The sequence below is a fragment of the Heterocephalus glaber genome, unplaced genomic scaffold (assembly GCF_053883595.1).
Source record: "Heterocephalus glaber isolate CG9 unplaced genomic scaffold, H.glaber_assembly_v1.0 deba00000901, whole genome shotgun sequence".
NCBI classification, from domain to species: Eukaryota; Metazoa; Chordata; class Mammalia; order Rodentia; family Bathyergidae; genus Heterocephalus; species Heterocephalus glaber.
Genome location: NW_028258171.1, coordinates 14,318,696 through 14,344,604, shown reverse-complemented (window position 1 = coordinate 14,344,604; position 25,909 = coordinate 14,318,696). Strand labels below are relative to the sequence as shown.

The 25,909-nt window shown below is 38.4% G+C and overlaps 1 protein-coding gene across 5 annotated transcripts in view; it reads left to right on the top strand.

The window, feature by feature from the left end:
• The window catches only part of Ddhd1 (DDHD domain containing 1), an 88,404-nt gene that overhangs the window by 57,184 nt on the left and 5,311 nt on the right, over nt 1-25,909 (top strand). For 2 of the 5 annotated variants that reach the window (XM_004835518.3, XM_087207984.1), the window contains 6 exons: nt 8,030-8,292; nt 9,951-10,026; nt 17,953-18,102; nt 20,203-20,455; nt 21,433-21,624; nt 24,816-24,899. In XM_004835518.3, coding sequence (XP_004835575.2) covers nt 8,030-8,292; nt 9,951-10,026; nt 17,953-18,102; nt 20,203-20,455; nt 21,433-21,624; nt 24,816-24,899 — 1,018 coding nt within the window. Of the gene's footprint in view, nt 1-8,029; nt 8,293-9,950; nt 10,027-17,952; nt 18,103-20,202; nt 20,456-21,432; nt 21,685-24,815; nt 24,900-25,909 lie in introns of all 5 variants that reach the window. The other 3 variants (XM_004835520.3, XM_004835519.3, XR_015450046.1) reach the window with 2 other exon arrangements.

Genomic DNA, 25,909 nt, shown 5'->3' with positions numbered 1-25,909 from the left:
TGTACTCAGTGAAATCCTTTCTTCAGAGCTTTTCATTTGTGATACGTATTAGTTTTTGCCCTGTTTGTGGTAAGATTGAATACTTTGTTCCATTCAAGGTTTATATATTAGGCCATGGATTAATTTGAAGTATTGTGTATAATATTGGCAAAAATTTACTAACAATTCAAAACTTATTTTAGTCAACAAAAAAAATTTATAGAAACTATTGCCTTTATTCCTTCTAAAATTGGGGTTTTGCCAGTCCTGATGACACACACCTGTAGTCCCAACACTCAGAGAGGCTGAGCCAGGAGGATCACAGGTTTGAGCCCAGCCTGGGTAACTTAGTGACTTAGCAAGACCTGTCTCAAAATAAGCTCAGTACCTTAGTGTAAGGGCCGTGGATTCAGTCCCGAGTGCTGCAAAATAAATTAATTAAATTGGGTTTTGCTTAGTAGAAGCATAGATTCTTGATGTTTCACAGAATGAATGAAGCTTTCCATCAGAGCTGCTCTGTACTGCTCAGAGAAATCCATTTCTGATTTTGTTTGTTCAGAGTCATCCATTGACATCATTCAGCACATCTTTTACCTATGTACAGAAATACGTTTGTTTGGTTGGTTACTATAGAAACTTCTTTCTCCCCTGATTGCCATCTTCTTGGAGTTCTCTTCATTCTTTCTATGCCAGTATTTTGTGAAGTTTGTGTTAATCTGATTGGCAACAGGGAGAAACAAAAGGGACAGAAAAATATGGCCAGTTGTGCCATACTTCATCATTCTGCATTCTGCTGTAAATGTTTATCTCTAACACAGACCCTTCAGCATTCCGTGATGTATATATTCTTTAGCTGCTAGCTGAGAATCCAGAAGTAGATGTCCCATAATCACTTCAAACCATGTCATTATCTCTGCCACCCTGTATAAACTTGTTAGAATGAAAAGTGAAATAGCACTAGGTGTAGAGGAAAGGCATACATCTATGGGATTCTGTTAACCAGTGGATAAACAGTTTGAGACCAGGAAGATGAAGTAAAAGCAGAAGCCAAGAAATGCTATTACAGCAGTAATTATTAGAGTTAGTAATTACTGTAAAGAATTTATTAGTACTTTTAATATATACCTATAATAAGGATAATATAATAATGGATATAAATCATTTTAAAACAGTACATCCATGTCAGTTATAAATAGGTAAGTAAATAGGAGAAGGGAAATCCGTTGCTTACAGTAGAATGCTGAAGACTAACTCAAAGGGATCTTGGGGCTGGAAAATCATTTTACAATCATCATTATAGGGTCACATAAGAGAAGACAGCATGACTTAGCAATGGATACTAAATTATTGAGGAGCAGGATATTTGTATGATCTTAAAATGTGTCCCACAGATTGTTCATTAGTTTAAGAAAGAGAAACTAGTTATACACTAGCTATCTCTATCCTGAGTGTTCCTCAGGGATGATTGGACATGGTATGCCTCCAGATACAATACCTGGAGGAGGACCTAGCATCAGTTGTACAGTATTCTAATTATGAGGAAACATCAGAGAAATACAGAAAGAGGACATTGTGGTAAAAAAAAGAATGGGACTGTATCCACATCAAAGACAAAAATGGCTATGGAAGGAGGGTAAAGAGACAGGACGGCTAAATACAATCAATATCCCATCCCAGGCTGTGTCCTGTAGGGGTGAGGGAAGCTCCAATAAGAGACCGACAAAACTGAAATGTGGACGGTAGATTAGTTAAAATGCTTAATTGGAGTAAATTTACGAAGTTGGTAACTATTCTGTGATTATTCCTAGTTTTAGGAAATATCCAATGCTATATTCAGGGGTAAAAAACATGACCTGTCATACATCCTCAAGTGGTTCCCCAAAACATTGGGTGTATGTGCTTATATGTGTTACAGAAACAGAGAATAAATGATAAGGCAGATGGGATAAAATACTAAGGATAAGTAAATCTAAACAAAAGTATGTGTCATCTTTGTATTATTTTTATTTTATTTTATTTTATTTTATTTTTGGTACCAGGGATCGAACTCCTCGAGTCCTTGGCTTGTGGGGCAGGTGGCCGAACCACTGAGCTAAATCCCTGGCCCTGTACTGTTTTTATTTCACAACATTTTATAAATTTGAAATTATTTTAAATGAAAAGGGAGGAGGGAAAAATAGTTCTCCAGTTTCCTTCCCGAGAGATTGATTCAGCGGGTCTGAGATGGAGGCTGCGCGTTGTGTCTTCTGAATGGCTCCTTGGGTGATACTATCCGGGAACTGGAGGGGGGCGTGGCACTCTGAGCGCAAAGGGTGTAGAGTAAGTGAGAGGGTGAGCAGAATGGTTCCCACTTTAAAAAGTGAGATCTGCAGATTAAAATCTACTTAACGTGAAGTTAACAAGCAACATTCTAGAGTAAAAGTACACGTTTCCTTGGGTACCGATGATTGGGATTAGGTCATGCCTGGCCAATGAACCATGTTTGGTATATTTAATAAGCATTTAAAAAGCCAGTTTTTTCACTCTCGAAAGTAAAATAAGGATCAGTGATTACAAAATACAGGAGGGAACATAATTTGTTTCCTGTAATGAACTTTGTAGTAACAAAGCTGCCTTAAAAAATAGATGGAAATAGACAGGCTTTAAAATTGCTCCAGCGAGGGATGTAGCTCAGTTTGGTAAGAGTACTTCCTTAGCATGTCTGAAGCCCTGAGTTCATCCCCAGTACCACAGTTATTTAATTAAAATAAAATGAGATAACTCTCTGAGAATGAAGATGCTGAGCTACCACTACCAAGAAGTGCCACTTCAGGGACTTTACTTTCACAGAAGTTAAATTAGGTCATCCTGAGCTCCCTTTTAACTCTAAAATTGACATGCTCAGTAGAAGGCCCCTAATTAGTGATTTGTTAATAATCACAGAAAAGCCACAGTTAGGGAATAAGTTTTGTGAATCAGTCAAACACTTTTTGAGAACCAGGTAAAAAAGCAACCACAAACAAACCAAAAAACAGACCCTAATTCCAGACTATCAAAAGATCATCAGACAGGGCCAGGGATTTAGCTCAGTAGTTCCACCACCTGCCTCGAAAGCACAAGGTCCCAAGTTCAATCCCAGGTACCAAAAATAAAGATCATCAGACAGAGAACCTTTAGCCTTTACTTAAAACCCTAAATAAAGTAACACAAGAAATTCAGAACTGTACATCTAAACTCAAATACTTTTAAAAATGAATTACAGAGATAATTCTTGGCCATATCTGCCATGACCATGTCTTGTTATTTGACTCATGTGTATAACTAAACTACTTTTCATTAAAATTTCCTGAAGCAAGGCAAAGGAGAAAAGATTAATTATATTCCTCAGCAATATTTGTGTTTGGACTCTGTCTTGAAACTGCTTGGATTTTTGTCTCCCTTTGGTTGATTTTCTTCTTAAGTTTTGGCTCATGAGTGGTGGTTATGAGAATTAGAAATTTTTAAATTTTCAGAAAGCTATTCCATACCTACTGGGTCAAAGATTGAGTGGTGTGATTAGCTAATAGTGCAGAGCTAAGAAGATCAGAGAATGTCACTAGTTATGGCTCACATGTCCCAAATGAGTGCACTTGGAATCTTCACTGGGAGAATATAATTGGGTTGGAAAGGAGTAAGAAAGAGGGAGGGAAATCCTACAGTAAGCTTCTTGGCCACAACACAGAAGTGAATTTCTCTTTCTGCTGTTGAGTGGATGAGTTATGGAGCATTTAGAGGTGTAAAAAGCTATCTTTTAAAGTCCTAAACAGATGCGCCTGTTCATGTAAGCTATAGGCAAAGATAAAAAATACTGCCCCATCTGGATATGTTCTAATAAGCAGGTAGAACAACCATTTCTAGGACATTATTAAGACAGGTGAAATCATGAGCTCTTGAGAAACTCTCGATGCTCCATGGGGAAATATTTCATTGTCAAATAGACTTCCCTTGTCCCAGCTCTTTACCTTATCTGTTATCCCATGTGGATGATTGCCAGACTAATGAAGTATGTATGTAGCAAGGATGCTTTCAGTTTGCATACAGACTCGGTTAATCGCTGATACAGTGATTTCCTTTTTTTATTTTTAAATTTTAATTTGCTGTTTGGTATGTAAAAACAAAAAGGTTACGAACTTTTTACCAGAAGTATATACAATACACAATACAAATCTTAAAAGCAAGGCCTTCTAAAGTAAAAACTATGGGGCAGGGGGTGTAACTTAGGGGTAGAGCACTTGGCTGTCGTGCACAAGGTCCTATATTCTATCCCCAACCCAGCACAAAAGAAAAAAACCCCAAACTATAAAGTATCACTTCTAAACAGGTTTATTTTGGTTTTTTTGTTTTGTTTTGTTGTTTTGGGGGGGGTTTTGGTACCAGGGATTGAACTCGGGACCTTGCGCTTGCAAGGCAGGCACCAGAACCACTGAGCTAAATCCCCGGCCCCTAAACAGGTTTATTTTGTATAAGCATTGTTTTTCAGCACCTCCTTCATATTGTTGTAAATGAGGAAAATTACAGGATGATAAGGATTGTTGGTATTCTTGTTGCAAGCCACATCCAAAGCATTACATTATAGCTCTCTTTGAAGAGAGCCATGTAGTTTCATGCCACACTGCATACTTCTTAAACTGTGCTAACTAGAGTGTGACTACCCCAAGTCTTAAGAGGTGTTTGGATCCATTTGCCACTAAATTAGTAGCTGCTAAATTGTGGTCCCCAGGCCAGTAGCATCCAGGTTATCTGGGCACTTGTCACAAATGTAAATGCAAATTCCCAGGCCTTGTGTCAAAACTTTCTCGAGTCGGGAATTCTGGAATGGAGCCCAGCAATTGTACATTACAAGCCCTCAAGGTGATGCTGATCACATTGAAAACTGGAGGACCACTGTACTAAAAGCATGGAACTCTGTTTCCTTTCCTGAGGGGAAAAAATAAAATGTCCAATTAAACTAAACTTTGTGTATTCCTCCTTACAGAAAGAGCAGCTTATACTTCCACACGATACACTCATCTTCTCTTTCTTCATTGGCTGAGCAAATCTCGTCAGATACAACACACAGTTAATTTCAATAGCTTTACCCTCACCTTAGGTTTGCATTGTAGAGCTCTTGAGGTGTCAACAGAGGGAGCATCGTCTTCTTTCATGTCACTGCTCACCATGCCATTCATAAAGAATTCAGATGACTCCCAGTTTATGTCAGCAGGTCAAGTAAGGGGTGATGGGGCTGGTTGTCTCTTGAGATGTAATAACAAGATAGAAGGTAGATACTGAAATTGCACATGAAAAGAACAAAGACCTACAAAGGACAATGAAACTGAATGAGGAAAGAATATTTCAATATAATGGACAGCTTAATAGTCTCACAGTAGAAAATACAATGCTAAATTCTAAACTGGAGAATGAAAAACGAATCAAGGAAAGACTGGAAGCAAAAATTGAATCATACCATTCCAGACTGGCTGCTGCTGTACACGATTATGATGAAAGTCAGACATCAAAAAGAAATGTGAAACTTTCATTCCAGAGAGCAAGGGATGAGTGGGTTCATTTACAGCACAAACTGAATTTTGACATATCTACCCTAAAAGGTAACAATGAGATGCTTCCCAACAGCTTTCTCAAGCTGAAAGAAAATTCAGTAGCCTAGAAATTGAGCTCCATCATACAAGAGATGCTCTTAGAGAATAGACTTCAGTTTTTAGAACATGTACAAAAAGACCTAAAGCAAACACAGTGTCAAATGAAGAAAATTGAACACATGTATCAGGATGAACAAGGGAAAGTGAATAAATACATAGGAAAGCAGGAATCTATAGAAGAGAGATTATCTCAACTACAAAGTGAAAATGCATTGCTTCGACAGCAGTTGGATGATGCTCACAACAGAGTTGACTATAAAGAAAGGACACTAATTAATATCCAAGACCAGTTTCATGGTATTGTGAAGTCACTTCAAGGTGAGAGTAGAAAACAAACTCACACTGGAAGACAGAAATAGAGTTAATCGAGAATGTAATCATCTAAAAGAAAGAATATATCAGTATGAAAAGGAGAAAGCAAAAAAAGAATTGGAAGAACGGAATCAACACACAGAGGCTGTGCAAAAACACCTGCAAAAGCTTGAACTTGAAAATTCCAGGCTAAAAGCTAAAGTGAAAAAGCCAGCAGGGAAAATTAAACACCTCCAGAGAAACCTCTTAAGTGCAAATTTGGCTTTTTCTACCACCTGAGTCCTGAATCCTTTTAGGATCTTGGCTAGAACATCAGAAGCTCTGGCATCCCCTTCTCTTGGAGAGAAGGGAGCCATCTGCTGGTCAGGAGCCCTTGTAGCTACTCCAGTCGGCAGCTTTTCCCACAACCAAGGCAGGAAGGTATTCCTGGAGGAAGCAGGAAGTAGTGCCTAGAGCTGGGGCTGAAAATGGGTTAAAAGCTTGATACTGTAGCTTTGAGTATCTTTGTTTCACCTTTCTGTAAGTTGGAGTTGCAAGGGCCTGCCTGAATTTCCCAGTGAAACAGACCATAGTTGGTCTTCATCTCCTTTTTTTTTTTTTTTCTATTTCATTGCTGATAGTGTTCAACAGCAGTACACCCCATCTTTATATATTCTAAGTAACACTAAGCTTAGATTTTTATTAGCCAGCATATTTTTGTTTTTAATAACGTTGTTCCTGGGCCAAAAATTAACACCAGGAGCCCCAGTCTGTAGTTTCCTGAAATTGCCAGGCTGGGCACAAGGGGAAGGAAGGGTTCCTGGGTGTTGACTGACTTGGGTGGGCCTGGCCAGAAGAAAGGCAGAACGCATCCTCTGTCCTTTCAGGAAGACCCTGGCGCCCTCAAGAAGGCTCCCCCACCTCTCTTGAGTGGCTTGGCCCATCCCTTGCTTGTGAGAGAGGGAATAGATTTTTTTTTTTTTTTTACTGAAAGGGAGCTCTGCTCTCTGGGTGGACAAGATTCCTGAGCCTTCTGCTCCTTCAGCCCCTTCTTCCTGTGCCCCAGGGGGTCAGAGGTCCTCATATCCTGAGTCTTAGCTGGTAAGCTTCAGAGCTAGCTGAAGCTGCTATCTGCCCTTGTTGTCCAGCCCAGCCATGTCAGTGAGCAAGCCCAGATCCATTGTGACTGTTGGAGGGTGCCCCGTAGCAGGGGACTTGGAGTATATTGGGCTAAAGGGGATCTTCCCTTCCCACAGCGCTGAGCAGGGGAGGTGTGGAGGGGTGAGGAAGCCATGCTGCTGAATTCTGTTGGCATTCCCCCCTTATGTAAAATGGAGTGTCTGGGGGTGGGCAGCCTCTGCTTGGAGTTGGTTAGAAGAGAAGCAGTTGTCCCATTCAGTTATTTGAGCAAACAACTACTGTAAATAACTTGTTTTGTCTTTTGTCAAATAAAGTTGTTTTGTTTTTATTTTTTAAAAAGATTGAAAGTAGAAGCAACGAATCTTTATATGTGCAGAGTAGCCACTGGCATATTCAGAAGGAGAGATAAGAGAAATTGAGTTATCAGGCAGAAAATCTGTAATCAAAATAAATAATGATAGGAAGAAAAGGCATCTTAAAACTCAGGCCAGGGCCCAGTACAGGTAGATCAGTGTCAGCTTTTTTTCAATCATACAGTGGTTTTGTCTTACGTTACTGTACCTAAAGCATAATAAGTATATTAGTATACCTGTTATAATCTCAGATACTTTCTAAATTTTACAAGGTACAAAAATTTAGAATTGCCTATGGGTAAGTTGCAAAGAAGAAGAAACTTCCTGGGGTCTTTAGAAACATTACTGAAATCTGCATGGACCTTTTCCCTTAACCTGTAGAACTGGTGACTCGTGGTTGATTCAAGGGCATGAAAGGAACTGTGTGGGTAATATCTGCCTATGTATCCTGTAGTGAAGATGTGGATTATAATCCTATATATGTCATTCATTCATTATAATCCTATATATGTCTGTAATGTTTATGTTTTTTTCATACATTTGACTTGAGAAGTAAAATTGATAGCTCTCAGTGATAACTCTAATATAATATTTTCTTATTTCAAACAGCTAGTTAAAGGCCTTCAGCAAGAGCTGAATCGATTATATTCCCTTTTCTGTTCTCGGAATCCAGACTTCGAAGAAAAAGGGGGTAAAGTCTCAATAGTGTCCCATTCCTTGGGATGTGTAATCACTTATGACATAATGACTGGCTGGAACCCAGTGCGACTGTATGAGCATCTGCTGCAGAAGGAAGAAGAGCTACCGGATGAACGGTGGATGAGCTATGAAGAGCGGCACCTTCTGGACGAGCTGTACATCACGAAACGACGGTGAGATGGCCTCATCCCGGAAGGAGCCCGGATGTCTCTGAGGAGTTTCCAGACCTCTTAGGAGAAGGCTTTAAGATGTTCATGATTGCAAAAACCAGTACCTTGTTGGGGATAAAAAGATTGCTAACAGCATGCCTAACCAAGCTAGAGACTATTTGTTAATTTTCATGCTAATCACATTCATTTTCCTGTAACATGAAATAGTTTTGTTATTTTCTTTTTTTTCCTCTGTCTTTCCTCACTGCTTGTTAGGAGTGAAATCTAAAACGTACTACAAGCAGAATCACTGCATAGAACCGTTATTGAAAATGTTTGCCAGTTTGTGTTCATCTTACTGACCTTTAGAAGGGGATCTCTAAACGTTTAAAGATAGGATCTCACTTTACTGCCCAGGCTGTCATCGAGTGATTCTCCTGTCTCAGCCTCCCAAATGGCTAGGAGTGCAGGCATGCACCACTCATCTTTTAAAACTTTTTGTTTTTCTTGACAAATGAATTTTTTATATATGTTACGTATAAAAACGTAATTATATATGCTGTAAATTATAGACAGATTTTGTAATTACTTCATCACTTGTGGCCTCCTTGATATGCTGTGTTAGCTCTTTGCTACATTTCCGTCTTCATCTATAGTTGCATACACCTTCTTTGTCCTCTTACTAATGCAAGGGCAGTTCTGATAAAATAGTGAAAAAAAATCACTCATCTTGATAGTTCGGCATTATATAAAAATAACTGAGCTAACTGATGGAAGCTTCTACTCAAAGTCTCGGTTTTGTTACTCTTAGAAAAGTTGTCTAAGGGTTTCATTCAGGATCTCATTAATATCATAGGCTAGACTCAAATATTATAATAACAAAATAATTGATAGTTATGAAAGAAAATGTCATGTGTGGCATTTTAGATGTGTAAATCCAGTAAAACTTTGTTTTTTTAAAAAAAAGCTTAGAAAATAAACTAGTAACGTTTTTGGGGAAAAAAACTTAGTTCCATCATTTGTTAAATATAAGATTCATGGGCTGGGGATTTAGCTCAGTGGCACCATGCCTGCCTCGCAAGGGCAAGATCCTGAGTTCAATCCCTGGTACCGCAAAAAACCAAAAAAAATATAAGTAGATTCTGAACCTTGTAATAAGGAAAAAGTGAAATAATGCACATGTTCATTGGTGAAGAAGGAGTAAACTGGCTTGTCGTATGATGAACAGTAACAGAAAAATTGCAGTAGGTCAGAAGGCAGTAAAATGAAAATATCTCTAAGATTTATTATTAGAAGTGGGAAAGAAAAGCACATTTTAAAACAGAAGAGAATGGACGAGTCAGTATTAACCATTTGATGTGGTTTTTTAAACGTTTAGGTTTGTGCATGCCAATGCTTACTTTAAAAGCTGGGCTGGGGGTCCGTCTGAGCAAGAAGGCACTTGCCTACCACGTGGAAGGCTGTGGTTCTGTCCTCAGCACTGAGAGGCTGTCAACAGAGGTCTTGGGAGAAGTATTTTTACTCACTGCTTTGTAAGTTGTTGTGGACTTTGTGTAGTACCGCAAGTCCATTTATTAATGTAAGCCATTGGTACTGGGTTATCATCGCTTTTGTAATAAACTGTGGATTAATATAATGCTGATTTATAATGTGATTGTAAATAACCTCATACCACTTCCTAGGCTGAGGGAAATAGAAGAGCGGCTGCATGGGTTGAAGGCATCATCCATAACACAAACCCCTGCCTTAAAATTTAAGGTAAGGAACAGTGATCAATTTTTCGTTATTTAAGCAGTTAAATGTTTATGGCACAAATGCAAGTTTGATTGTGAATAGTTATTGAATATATACTGTGTGTTGGACACTGTTGTTTCCTGGGTTCTGCAAAAGAAAAGAAAACGGAGAAGACAGTAGCCAGCCCTCAATACAAAACATAGTATTCTTGGTGCCGTTTGCAGCATACATGATGATACGTGCATGGGAGAGGAAGGTTTTCATTTTCCCTGGAAAATTTACAAGCAAGGACATCAGTATATGATCTCAATAGATTAAATTGTGCAAAGCAAAAGAATGTAGAGTATTATTCTGCATAAAGGGAACAGTATAAACAAAGGTTTGCTGGACATGGTAGCACTGCAATCCTGGCACTCAGGAGGCTAAGGCAGGAGGATCACCATAAGTTTGAGGCCAGCTTGAAGTCTCAAAAAAAAAAATTAAAATTAAAAAAATAAAGGTATGAAGGTAACTTCATAGTACCTCAGGAAACACCAAATAATCTAAAGGAGTGAGAAGAAAAGTAGAGACAAATTTGGGAAATGTTTACTATTTAGAATTAACAAACCTTAGTTGACCAGAGGTGAGAAAATAATAGTGGAAGTAAATCAGCAGTGATTTCAGGATAGAAAGCTGTGTTTCAGCCCTGAAAATGTATGAGACAAACCCAAGACAGGCTGACAGGGCCAGTTTGGCTGGAATTACAAGCAGGAAGCTTTCGGAGTTTCTGAGCATCAGAATCACCTGTTGAAAGTGACGTTTGGGGGAGACACAAGGTGGCAGAGAGCTGTGACACTGCCTATAGACTGTTGAAAGGGCACCCCCTGTAGCGGAATCCCAGATTACTTGTTTGCAGTAGTGGACGGAAGACAATCTTAAATTTTCTAATGCATTTCCTGTTAATATGTGCTCGTGTCTAGTGCTCTGTATTACCTCTCCTGAAATAGGTTTCTCAAATCACATGACATTAACCTACAGGTTCAGATGTGGAATGATTCATAAGACAATTTTAAACAATTTTTTTATTGACCCTGTGATTTACAAGATTGTTACTGACACCTTGTATTTAAAAACTGTAGAGTAGATCATGGAGTTATACCGGCCTAGAATTTGAGTTTCATCTCCACCATTACTATTACATCTAATCAGTGCTAAATGTATAGAATTAATCTGGTAGAAAAAGCGAACTCTTCTACTTTATGTTCTGGGTTTTTTACCAGAGAGTTGAGTATATTAGATTGTCAGAATTCAATACTATATGACTAGAAATTAAGCACTATAATTATACATCTTTGATACAGTTATACATAGTCTAAGATGGGTTGTTGTTGGTTTTTGTTTTGGTTTTTGGGGGGGGGGTTTTTGGTACCAGGGATCAAACTCAGGTCCTTCTGCTTGCGAGGCAGGTGGCAGAACCACTGAGCTAAATCCCAGCCCTAAGATGGGTTTTTAAAATTATTATTCTATTAGAGGAAAAAGTAAATCTATAATTTAAAAAGGAATGTCTAATGAATTGAGTATAAATCTTTTATTTATTTTTTTTCCCCATTAAGTTTATAGGTACATTTTCGGTATAAAATACAGTTGCATTCATCATTGGGATCTTGTACCATTACATGAGTCTCTTGGTTCTTATTTTTTTTCCCCTTCTCTTGCCCTCCCTTCACCCCCTCCACCCTTCCCTATTTGCAAAGACCTTGTTTCCATTTTTTTTTCCTCTTCTCATATTTTTTCCTTTAGCTTTTTTCCCTTCCCCTACCCCTCCCAATTCCCCTGCTCTTTTAGACCTTTTCTTCCTGTTACACAGTACCAGTTATACATTTTTTAAATTACAACATTAAGATCTAGGAGACATTACCACAGATTTAACAGAATTTAAAAGGTTATAGAAAGCATATTACAAAAATCTTTTTTGAAATAAATATGACAACTTCTAAGAAGTACCTTGGAAGACAAATGAATGAAACTAACTCTGGAGGAAATATAAAATTTGAACAGCACCTATTAAAGAAAGTATATTCCTAGCTTGAAAACCTACCTATATGACAACAGCAGGCTCATAAACATTTTAACTGATAAATTATATCAAACATTTAAAGCAGAAAAAAGGAACACTTCTCCCCTCATTTTAGGAACTCAACATTGTGCTAATCCTAAAACTGCGTAAAGATAATAGAAGAAAAAAGTATGAACGTAGATAGAAATTTGTTTAACAAAACAAACTATTGGAAGTCAGATCTGGCAGTATGTAGAAAGTGGTTTTGTTACAGGGATGGCAGTGTTGGTTCAGCATTGGAAGATCCACCCCCAAAAGTCATCATTGAAACAGAGGAAAGGAAAAAGCCATATGATCCTGTCACTAGTTGGAGAAAAAGTATTGGACTAAATTCTACAGCTGTTCATGGTAAAAGCTATCAGGAGACTAGAAGTAGAACAGAACCTTCTCAACAGATTAAAGATATGTACTCCATACTTCCAACGAGAATGCCTTATATGAATGGAGAAGATACAATGCTTTCTTCTTAAGGAGGGGGACAAGGGCAGATATGCTTACTCTTTATCTCTCCATTAAACTGAAACCTAGGCCCCACCAAAATAGTCTGGCAATAAAATGACACAACTAGGATAGGATTGGCATGGCAGAAGCAAAATTTTTATATGTAGATGAAATGATCATCTACAGAGAAAATACTAAGAAATCTCTAGGAGCCCCTAGAACTTGTACTTGAATTTAGCAGGTTTAGAAAACACAAGCTATATATAAAAATTCAGGTCTGTGTATACTTGCTATAAATAAAGAATTGGATATTGAAATTTAAAAGGTATGTAGGAGTACAAAGGACCTAGAAAAGTTTAAAAAAAAAAAACAGTGTTGGAAGACATTCAGTACCTAATTTTAAGACTTCTTCTAAAGCTACAGTAATCAAGGCAGTGTTGGTGTAAGGAAAGACATATAGATCATTGGAATAAAACAATCTAGAAATAGAACTACACATATATGGTCCACTGAGTTGTGAAAGATTATTAAACATTAGCATTTTATAGAATATAAACTCAACTGAAGAGCCGAGGAAGAGATAGTGTTTTCAGCAAATGGCACTAGAACACCTGGTATCCGTATATAAAAAATTAACCTCGACCCTTTTTTTCCATACATGAAAATAACTTGAAGGGATCTATGAACCTAAATAAGAAAGCCTGAAAGTATAAAACTTTAAGAAGAAATTATAAGGGAAAATATTTATGAATTCAGGGTAGGCAAGAACTACCTAGGATACAAAAAGCATGATGTATAAAAGAGAAAAATTGATAAATGGGATTCCATCAATATTTAGAACTTTAAATGACATCATTAAAATGAAAAGTAGTCCTTAAACAGACCATATTTACAATGCATAAAACCTATGAGCAGAATATATAAAGGATTCTTAGAGCTCATTAATAGATAACCCGATTAAAATGTAGACATAAGCAGATGATAAATAGCCAGTATAGCACAAGGAATGGTGTGCAACTCTAGAATCAGAAAAATACTAATCAGTACAATAATAAGATTGAATTATACACTCATTAGGGAGATGAAGTTAAAAGTTTTAAAAGCCTTGTCATGACTTTTTCTTTTTGTTGGAGTCTCCCCCTTTGCGTTTAATTTGTCACACCCAATGGATTCATTCTGCTAGGTTTCCTGGGGTTGTGATCCTCATTGTCTTTTCCTAGGGTATTGTCTAAAATTTTTTGGAGTGCCGGTTTGGTATTCATGAAGTTCGTAAGGTGCCCTTTATCATGAAAGTATCTTATTTCTCCATCCATTTTGAAAGATAGTTTTGCAGGGTACATCAATCTGGGTTGGAGGCTGTTTTCCTTTAGGGCTTGAAATACATCACTCCAAGCTCTTCTTGCCTTGAGGGTTTGCATTGAGAAGTCTGCTGTGATTCTGATGGGCTTTCCTTTGTATGTGATTTGTTTCTTTTCTCTCACTGCCTGTAGAATTTTGTTCTTCTGTTGGATTTCTGGAATCCTAACTATTATATGCCCATGTGTAGATTTTTTTTGATTAAGGCTAGCTGGAGTCCTATATGCCTCACTTATCTGTATGTCAAGTTCTTTTCCCCTGCTTGGGAAGTTTTCTGCCATCACTTCTGTGAATAGTTTTTTAATGTCATCTGTATCCTCTTTCTTCATTGACTCCAATCAGTCTTATGTTATTCTTCTTTGCATCGTCTAGCAGCTGCTGGATTGATTTCTCGAGTTCCCTTACAATTTTAAAGCAGTTTTTCTTTTCCTCCTCACTAATTGCAATCTTATCTTCTATATGTGAAATTCTGTCCTCACATTGGTTCATTCTGCTGCGCAGACTTTCGATAGAGTTTTTAATCTCTTGGAAATCTGTTTGTATCTGTTTTATGGATTCCATTTGTTTCCTGTGTTGGGATTCCATCATGTTCCTCATATCCTCTATTTTTTTAATCTGTGTCCTCTCTAGATGTATGAATCATGTCTTGCACCAGGAACACAATCTTTGCTGTTATCTGAGTAATTATTTCTGATTTCATTTTTCCCAGATCCTCTTTTGTTGCCAGTTCAGAGAGTCCAGGTGGTTGAGTATCAGATTGTTCCATCTCATTTCCCTTTGGGGTTGTTGTAGGCGATCTGAAATTCTGTTTTTGAGACTTGTTTATGTGTTTTCTCATTTCCACGGTGGGGGGGGGGGGTTTCTGGTGACCACACGCTCACCTTCTGTGCCCTAGGAGCCTGGGATGGCAGCAGGGGAGCTTCCTTCCAGGTGCTGGGACTGGCTGAGCTTCTCTGCCCTAGGAGCCTGGGATGGAGGCCGGGAGCTTCCTTCCAGGTGCTGGGACCAGCTCACCTTCTCTGCCCTAGGAGCCTGGGATAGCAGTGGGGGAGCTTCCTTCTGGATGCTGGGACTGGCTGAGCTTCTCTGCCCCAGGAGCCTGGGATGGAGGCGGGGAGCTTCCTTCTGGGTGCTGGGACCAGCTGAGCTTCTCTGCCCCAGGAGCCTGGGATGGAGGCGGGGAGCTTCCTTCTGGGTGCTGGGACCAGCTGAGCTTCTCTGCCCTAGGAGCCTGGGATGGAGGCGGGGAGCTTCCTTCCGGGTGCTGGGACCGGCAGGAATGTCTAATGAATTGTAAAATCACATTTAGGACTCAGGGTTCAAAGGGAACAGAAGTCTTTCCATGTCAATAGCCAGGAGTTGGATTTACTTTCAGAAATTGATATTCTGTCACAATTGACGATTGAAGTTTGTTTTTTTTTTTTTGTACCGAAGATCGAACTCAGGTCCTTGCGCCTGTGCCACAGGTGGCAAAACCACTGAGCTAAATCCCCAGCCCGACGATTGAACTTTTATTTATTTATTTTTTTTGGTACCGGGATCGAATTCAGGTTCTCGTGCTTGCGCAGCAGGCAACGGAACCACTGAGCTAAATCCCGGGCCCAGGTTTGGTTTTGTTTTGTTTTTTGTTTTGTTTTTTTTTGAACTTTTGAAAAGAAGAATATTGGCAAGCATCCTTGTGGAGAATGAGAAACTTTTATTCTGGTCATGAGGCTTTGCCCCTAACTAGTTATGTAGCTCTGGCCAAATCATTTAACAAGTCTGAGTTCATCTATTTACTCCTCTCTGAACAAGGTGGTTAGATTAAATGTCTTTTAAAATTCTTTGATGGCTGTAAATATCACTAAAGCAGTCATTACCTTTATCTGAGAGAATAACCCTTTAGTGTGTTTGTCTCTCAAACTACATTTTTGTCATAAGCAAAAGAAAAGTTGTTTATTCTGTGGCTATGATAATTTAGCAGACATTTAGGAAATGCCTGACCAATGCCTAAGTGATTTGCTAGGCAGAGTGTGTGTGTGCATGTGTGGATGAATGCCGTGTTTCAAGCAGAAAGAATTTACATTGCTTTCTCCATCTATTTTTTGTATCTTTTTGGACCTTCTTTCAATTTATAGAAGAAATTACCTGATTCCTTTCAAATATTGGTATTATTGTGTATGTCCTTTTTTAAAATGCCTTTTCTTTGGGCTGGGAATGAGCTCAATGGTAGACCATTTGCCTAGCATGCATGAAGCCCTGGGTTCAATCCCTAGCACCACAAAAAAGTAAAATGCTTTTTCTTTTATTTATGTTTAATTTTTATTTATACAAGTTAATTTTCCTCAGCCTACAAGTATGTTGAAATCACCTAATCATTAAAAAATTTTTTCTCAAACCTTTAACCTAACAGTATCATTTCAAAGTAGGTATTCATTCATACATATTTTTTAATTTTGCAAAGAAAAAGTCAGTCTAGAGTCTTTGTGGAGAAGGATTAGAGGTATATGAAAGGGGAGGCAGGAGCACTGCCACAGTATAGCCCGAGACTGGTGATGAGGTGAAATGTTAGTGTGTTAGAGAGACTTACTGTGTGTTAGGACTGAGGGATGGGTGAAGCGGGGGTCTAAGTGGGACAGAGGAGCTGGATGGAGTGGCACATACTTGTAATCCCAGCCATCCCAGAGCTGAGACAAGAGAATTACAAGTTTGAGGCAACCTAGTTGAGACCTTGTCTCAAAAAGAATCTTCAAGTGGCTGGATAAGTAGCTAAGTGATAACACTTGCCTAGCATGCGTGAGGGCCTGGATTCAATCCCTAGGACCATGTTTTTTAAAAAAGAAAAGGAAAGAAAAGAGAGAAAGCCGTGGGAGAGGTGGGATGGGTTTAGGAGGAGAAGGTGTTGTGTTGTGTGTACATGCAAGTGCTGTTGCCTACTCCTTTTTCCTTGATCCCGTCTTCCCTTGGCTTCCATGATAACCACTTTATCCTGGGTCTCTTCTTTCCGATTCCATATGCAGCCCTCCTCTAACTCCGCACTTCCCAGGCAAACACGCTTCTCTGGTGGTGATTCATAGAGTCGGATAGTGACGTACGTAGTTCTGTACCTCTTGCCCTAAAATTTCAGCTACATATTACATGTTATAGATAACCTCACACTTCCTGTGAGCAGAAAACAGGACTTACGGTTAATGGAACCACTGTCCTTGCAGTCAGCCAGACCTAAGTCTGATCTCTCACCCGTTCCTCCTCTGCCTTCTCCATTCAGTCATGTGGATCCCACTGTCCTGTCTGTCACATTTCCACTTTTGAAACTGCTGCTCCTGCCCTAGTTGAAGTTATCTCTTACCTCACCTCTTTCCATACGTTCTAACTTTTCTCAAAACTAACAGTCTCTTAGTTTTCTAATTCATGAACACACTACCACCACATTTAACTTCCTCATCCAGCTTCCTTAGCGAAACAGAGATCTTGAGTATTGTCATCCCAGGCTACATTTTCCCCACACACAGTTTTTTAGTGATATTTATTTCTTTTCTCAAAAATAAACCGGGCGCTTTCTGGCTCCTGCCTTAGCTGCTGTGGCTCTGTCAGTCTGTGGGTCATTCTTCCCAGCCCAGCGTCCCAGCCTCAGCTGTGGAAATCCTGTTCTGCTTTTCCTGGCCACTCCAGATGCTGCCCCCTCTGTCGTGCACTTATTCTCTCCCATCTCCCACACAGCATGATGAACTCAGGGTGCAAAAGCCCTGCCTTGTTGGTCTGATCTGCCTCTCCATCACCACACCTAGCAAAGTGACACAAAGTAGTGGTCGGGAGATCTTTAATTACTGCATGATAAAATCTCCTTCCTTCCCTTTTCACTTAAATAATGAAATTCCTCTTGGAAATAGATTATTTAGAATGACCAGTCATTGGTATATAATTAACAAATAATGCAGTGGCCATTTGGATAAAGCTTATTAGAAAGAAATATCCTCAGAGACAATTGTTTGTATTTTACTCTACAACATATTATGTCAGAATTTCTGGTAAATAACACTCCACCATTTTTTAAATTTAGGATGGCTTTGTCATTTTAGGTTGAAAATTTCTTCTGTATGGGATCCCCACTTGCAGTCTTTTTGGCATTGCGTGGCATCCGCCCAGGAAACACTGGAAGTCAAGACCATATTTTACCTAGAGAGATTTGCAACCGCTTACTGAATATTTTTCACCCTACAGATCCAGTGGTGAGTTGCAATGCAGACTTTTTCCCCTCAGAATTAGATTGTTCCTAAAAAAAAAATCTGACAGAAACCTTGCCAGGTACCATTGAATTAACAACAACAACAAAAATGTATCTGATTTGCTTGCAAAATGTTATATCCTTAAAACATTTGTGTTTTAGTTCATCCAAGGTTCATGGAATAAAAGACCTTAGAGATGATCTCTTGTTCTTATAATGTGAGACCTCAATTTAAAAATATTATCCTGAACAATTAATACAATAGACAGGAGTCCTCTGTATTTCAGATCTTATTCAGTTGTGATACCAAAGACCAAGTAACCATAAATCTTAAAAATCCTGCTTTACTTTTTTTTGTAAAGCATACTATAATGTTGAAATGTGTTTGACCATCTTGAAAATATGCAGGTATTATATATTGCACATTAAAAGGTAGTACTGTGTAGTCTTCTTGAAAGGTAAAATAATTGGATTTTTTTTCCATTCTCTATTAAATTTGTGTTGTAAATAATGTTTTTTGATGTAAATTCTCCAAAGATCTTGCATGTAGGTAAATGGTATAGTACCAAGTAAGCTTATTTAGAGAAGAAAAATGCAACCTGGGGTGTAGCTCAGTGTTAGGGTGCATGCTCAGCATGTGGGAGGCCCCAGGTTTAATCCTCAGCACAGCCCCCCCAAGTTTCCTTTAATCCTTTTGAGCGCAAAGTGAACTATAAATAGTAAAACTATTTTAAATACTATTTATTCTCAGAAAATTAGCTTAATTGCATAGTTTTCTAAAAGATCTTTAATACCAAATAATCTTAACATGAGCACTCAAGTTTTAGAAACTCTCCCATATGGTAAAGACTCACAGCTGTCATATTTAAGAAATAAACTTCAACTACAACAGAAAAACTAGAAGTGAACTTCAACTAGAATTACAACTGGAATCTTAGACTCAAATATACACTATACAGGGGCCAGGGATTTAGCTCAGTGGTTCCGCCGCCTGCCTTGCAAGCGGAAGGATCCAAGTTTGATCCCTGGTACCAAAAAAAAAAAAATATATATATATATATATATATATATATATATCACACACCATACAGTCTTGGCCAGTCACTTCTGAGGTGTATCTTATCTACATGATGCAAATAATATTGTATCTTATAGGGTTATTGGGAGTAAGTAAAATGTATGTGAAAATCTTTGCTAGACAGTAAGCATTTCATTAATACATACTCATTTTACCCATTCACAACTTGAGAATGAACTCATCTTTGGTTTGGTTTGTATGTTTGATTGTTGGGGGCTGGGGATGGAACCCAGGGCCGCACACATGCTAAGCGTGTGTTCTACTGAGCTACACCCCAGCTCCTCTGAGTTCCACTAATATTTTTTAATACTTTGTCCGAACTGTGGTTTTTACAAACCACAAACATTGCCTGTTCTTTCTTACATCCTGTAAAGGAGAAAGGTGCCTCCTCTTACAGCAGAGTATGAACTTTTCTGCTCCATCATACCTACGTCACATGAGACAGATGGTCTTTTGTTGGCTGTTACTGTGTTAATCTGTTTGAAATTTGAGTTTAGGCCAGGTGTAGTGGCACATGCCTATAATCCCAGCGTTCAGGATGCTGAGGTAGAAGGATAGTTGTGAGTTTGAGGTCAGCCTGGACTACATAATAAGACATTGTCTTAAAAATCAAAAAGGAAGGAAGGGAGGGAGGTTGAGTTTAATAAGACACTCTAAAATATTAAAAATTGACCTTATTTTCTGTGTTCTAGGTTACACTTTACTGCAGCTTTGGTAGGTTGACATAAACCTGTAAATGAGATCATAATATAACAAAAATCAATCTGTTTCTCTGAAAAATAAATTAATAGACACAATTGGCCTGGACTAACTCCTTTTTTTAAATAATCTCATTAAGGATATATAATTAGACCAACCACATATTATTAACAATAAATGAGTACAAATACATGTTTCAACTACATATCTATTTTTTTAAATTCTCTAAAGTCTACTTAGTATGCATTAGAAGAAGAATAACCACTCCACTGAAATCTAAGCATTGTGGATTGATGTTGTATTTCTTTGAATTTTTTTTACATCAAGGCTTACAGATTAGAACCATTGATATTGAAACACTACAGCAACATTTCACCTGTCCAGATCCACTGGTACAATACTTCAAACCCTCTACCTTATGAACATATGAAGCCAAGCTTTCTCAACCCAGCCAAAGAACCTACCTCAGTTTCAGAGAATGAAGGCATCTCAGCGATACCCAGCCCTGTGACCTCACCAGTCCTATCCCGCCGTCACTACGGAGAATCTATTACTAATATAGGCAAAGCCAGCATATTAGGTAATTTCTCCTCAGTGTTCCTTATCTATGAACATAAACCTTTTTTGTCTGGATATGAAATGTGAGGGACTTGAAATTACTCTGTACAGTTAACGCCCTAGAATGAAGTACCATGTGACTATGTATTTGAGGAGCAAAAGCCCTGAGTTCTTGGGTTAGAGCAGATCCTGTGGTTTTAGGATGTTAAATAGCTGGGTGGGCCAGAAGAAAGCACTGTTGTGAGGGTCAAGTTCCACATTTTAATTTTCACCCTAGCACTTTCTGGGAGATCTTGAGCAAATCCTGTAGTGTTCAGTGCCCCACCCCCTCTGTGGAACAAGTGTCCTTGTGTGCTGAGTGTCCATAGCAGCCAGTTCTCTGATCTGTTCTATATCTTGCAAACTGTGTACTTCCTGAGGGCAACAAAGATACTTAGTTTCTCTTTGAATGATCTCCAGTATCAGCAGTGTTTGGTGTCTCACTGGAGCTCAGTTCTGTGCCGCTTGAATTTGTTCTTGCTTGTTACAAATTGCCTTAATATAAAGTACCACAAGATGGCACTAGAACTAGGCTTTAGCTGCTAGACTGCTGTTTCTTCATCCACACTTTATTAGTGGCTTTTTATGACACATCCACTTTAGTTCAGAAGTAAGCGTATCTGTCAATAGTATATCTACGTCCACGTCAGTGGTGCAGTTCTTTTATTAAAGGTTTTCATTTTGCCAAATATTTTTATGACAATGATGACTTCAATAGAACATTTTCTTTTGCATGTATATTCCTATAAGCTATAGGCCTAGATTTTATACAACTCTCCTTTTCCACACCATTTTAATTTAGAAGCCTGCAGTATAAATTGTAACTTTCTTATGTCCCTACCCTGGAAAACATGACTAGGGCTTACTCCCTCCGCCAGTTGGCTGTAATTATGGGTGGTGCTCTTAGCCTGGTATGTGGTGTGACTCAACAGAATGACTCCCCTGTTTTGTGGCACTCAGGGGCTGCGACCATTGGAAAGGGGCTCGGAGGAATGCTGTTCTCCAGATTTGGACGTTCATCTGCGTCGCAGCCATCTGAGACATGCAAAGATTCAGTGGAAGATGAGAAGAAGCCAGCTGCTCCACCTTCCACCTCCACAGTGGCCACACAAACTCTTCCACACAGCAGCTCGGGCTTTCTTGACTCTGCATGTTAGTTCATACGGTTCTTTCCTAGAGTCTATGCTGTCGGCTTTTGGAAACTTCAGGAGGGTAGGAAAGTTTAAGGCATTAACACTACCAGTCAGCTCTCAGATCTGAAACAAACCTTAGCTTTTAAAGAAAAATTACTTTCCTTCTACTTACATTTTTAAGAATACTTTCTAGATAAATGCAATTTCAGTTTCTGCACTGGTGATTGATAATAGATTATTAATAATCAAGACCTTCTGGCATAAGGGTCTAAAATATCAAGCAAAAACAAATCTCTTTGGGGTAAGTACCTATGGGGCTTTTTCTTTGCAGTTCAAGGGATTAAAACCATGGCCTTTGCACTGAGCTATATTCCCAGCCCTTTTTCATTTTTTATTTTGGGACAGGGTCTCACTAAATCTCTTTAGTTGTCTGGGCTGGTCTCAAACTTGTGATTTTCCTGCCTCAGCCTCTTGAAGTGCTGGGATTACAGGCATGTGCACTGCACCCAGTTACCCCAGTTTATATGAATTATATTTTTATTAGTAAATATTAATATGATCTCAGTCTTAACAGTTCATGTAATTGCCTCAACTCTGCTGTCTGGTCTTGAGACTTTCTATACCAAAGCCATCCTGCTGCTAATTCCACCGCCTCTCAGCCAGCCTAATTACAAGACCCTCAATGTTTAGAAGTGTTGCTAGATCCCTGTATGGCTCCCAGTCCTATCCCAGCCTCCTAGTGTAAAGGAAGGATTCCAGAAATGAGTGATAGAGCTGTGTTGGACTTTGCATTAGAACAGAACTTTAATTGTTTCTCGTGGATTTACAAAGTTTAAAATCTTGAATAGCTATGAGATACTAATGCACTTTGGATATATGTACCTCTAAGAGTCTCCGCTTGGAGCTTGGACTTTAAATACTGAGTAAAATAAAACTAGTACCAGTCCTACTTTTCCATTGACACGTGAGAGGAAGTATTATCTTTGTGTAACAAGAAGGAAACTTTGCTTTCTTTCACTAAAAATTTTTAAACATTTCAGTTCCTTGTAGCATTATGCTCTTACAGGGTCTGCCACTCTAAACTGTGAGTGGTCAGTATCCATTGCCATTCATAAATCTCAGATGAACAACAAAATGAAACCAAAAAACCACTTAAGAGCTACGATCAGATGTAATAGCTCCAGAAGCTGGCTATATCCTCCACAGTCAACCCTCCAGGATGAATTGTCAATAAAGTTAGACGTCCCTAATTGGACCAACAGCATTTTTTAAAAATCTTAAATTGAGCAATAAAAATTCTATGGTGATCTTTTGAACACTGTCTAGAAAATTCCTCTTAGACTTTGTATAAAACTCATATTTTAGTTTTTCTGGAAGAGTTTCTGTACTATTGCAGACTTAAGTTCCCATTTTTACTTAACATTAAAAATGTAATGGTGGGGCCAGGGGTTTAGCTCAGTGGTTTTGCTGCCTGCTGCACAAGTGCAAGCACCCGAGTTCAATCACCGGTACCAAAAATAAATAAATAAATAAAAATGTAATGGTGGGGTCTGGGGATTTAGCTCAGTGATTCCACCGCCTGCCTCGCCAAGTGCAAGGTCCTGAGTTCGATCCCTGGTACCAGAAAAAAAAAATGTAATTGTAAAAATATAAAATTGTGTTGTGACATGCAGATGTCAAAAGGAAGTTCTAACTTATGAGGAAAAAACTTCAAAGAATTTTGTGAGATAGCAGTGAAAAAGTCACAGTTCTTTGTAATTTTGGTAATGTGAGACACTGATGCTAATAAACTCAAGGGTGAAAGTGGGCCAGGCACCATGGTGCACACCTGTAATCCCAGCATTCTGGGAGGCTGAGGAAGGATTGAAAGTTGCAGGTTCCAGCCCAGCCTGGGCAGATTAGCAAGACCCTGCCTCAAGCTCAGGGCTGGGGTGTAGCAAGTACTCCCTGGGTTCAGGCCTTGGTACTGGGGGGAGCAGGGGAGGGAGAATGAAGTGGAACTCCAGAAAAAGAGTAATTAAAGCATTGAATCTGAGAGAAGAAAACAGTTTTAGTTTCAGTTTTTGTTTTTTACTACTTAAAATGATAATAGTGGGACCTCTTTCTTCAGGAACAGTAGAGGTGCTTAGCTTAAAACACATATTCTGTTATTCTTGCTTATCAATTCTTTTCTGCTTCTATAGTGAATTTCTTATCAACTAAATCTGAGCTAGTCGTGAGTCTTAGTTCCATATATTCATCTCTAGTTATGGATGTAACTATTAAAATGGGACAACCGCCACAGTAGGATTCTGCTTTTTAAATCAGTGCCCAAAATTTGGCCTTACTAATTCTTTGACTTGCTTCAATTATCTGCTGTTCTTTGTAGTCCTGACTTCAGCATGTTGCTTGCATCATAATTGCTATCTTGGCTTTATCTTGCAAATCTGAAAACTTTTCTTCCTGAAATCTCCTTGGAACTTGGTTGTAGTAATGAAATGACAGGGTCCTGGGGCCCTTTTCTTCTTCTTCTTCTTCTTCTTCTTCTTCTTCTTCTTCTTCTTCTTCTTCTTCTTCTTCTTCTTCTTCTTCTTCTTCTTCTTCCTCTTCCTCTTCCTCTTCCTCTTCCTCTTCCTCTTCCTCTTCCTCTTCTCCTCCTCCTCCTCCTCCCTCCCCCACCTTCCCCTTCTCACATTGACCTCCGCCCTTCTGGTTAACCTATATTCTGAAACATTTGCTTTTCTTCTTTCACCCATATTTGAATTGTGATCAGTCAAGACTTTTGTCTCTGAAGATTGTTTTCACTACAAACCTTATCATCATCAAATTGATATACCTGAAATGTATTCTTCATTTGTTTTGAAAAGCATAGGCTTTTTCTCAGGGATTTTACAGTTTCATTTCTTGTGCCCCTGTGTTTGTAACATCTCATGAAAGGAAAGATGTTTCTTCTAGCATGGTTTGCCTCTAGGTTAAAACTTAAACTAGCTATAAATTTGGAGAATGTCTAGGGTTAACAGACTGTATTTCAGAGTTAATTATTCTTACACTTTTCCTGAGATAACTCTTCACAAAAGCCTAGGGATGTATTTCTTTATGTATGGTAGGCTTAATCAGCTTGTTTGGAAATACCATTCTAACTTTTGGTCACTGGCAACAGTGAAGGTCATTTTTAATCATCTGCCACATTTTACAGCATCTCGTGTTTTCTTTTGTTTCTTTTTTTCACAGATTTCAGACTTCAAGAATCGTTCTGTTATCTCCCACAACTTCTCTTTCCGGAAAATGTAATGCAGAATAAAGATAATGCCCTCGGTATGGTATGCGTCAGGAATAGCATTCAGAGCACTGTGAAGCAATCTGCTTAGGGTTCTGCTCAGTGAAAAATTGGATCAAATCTTCCATGAGATCATCTTCGATGTTGCCAATGCAGACTGTTTTATATGTATTTTCTTCCTAATATTTTCTAATCTTAAATGATAGTGTTCCTGAAACCTGAATATTGATTAGCCACATAATGTGCTAAAATATACGATATTCCTGTATACTTCTACAGAGAAGGAACCTTTTAGAGAGGAGAAAATGCATTAGGTCAGTTTTTTTCTTCTTTATTGTCCTAAAGGCTTCAAAGAGGCTTACTGTTCTTTTCATGTAATATATTTAGATACAAAAGTATTTCTTGGGCCGGACATTTAGCTCAGTGGTTCCACTGCCTACCTCACAAGCACAAGGACCCTAGTTCGATCCCCGGTACCAAAAAAAAAAGTATTTCCTAATGCAGAGAATTTAATCATTTCTAGTCATTTCAGGTATTAGTAGTGTTAATTAGGATTGTAATTGTGCCGTAGCAGATACCTAGTTCCAGCACAAATATTTAATGTCCTTTATAGGGTATATTCACTTTTTAAAATACTATTATTGGATTCAAGAAACATTTTTAGCCTTTTTAATTTCCACTGTCCTTTAAATGTATCACTGAGGACTAATCTTAACACTTTAAAATTATTTTTTTACTTACTCTTCATTTTTCCAGAGCCGTTCTTTTCTCACCTGTTTTTCTTTTTAATATTTGATTTTTGTCTGTGATTTTAAAAAAGTATTACAGGATTTTCTTTGAACATTTTCTCCACATTGTATTTTACAGTTTATTTGATTGTTAATTTTCATAAGTTTATTCGGTTGTCAAAAAAATATTACTTGCTACAAAGTTCCAGAACAATGTTTTAATATAACAAGCATTTTTTGTTGTTTTTTGTTTCATAGCAACAGTTTGTGTTGACCTAACTCAGTAAATTTCCCTCAAGAAATGATCTTATATAATCATC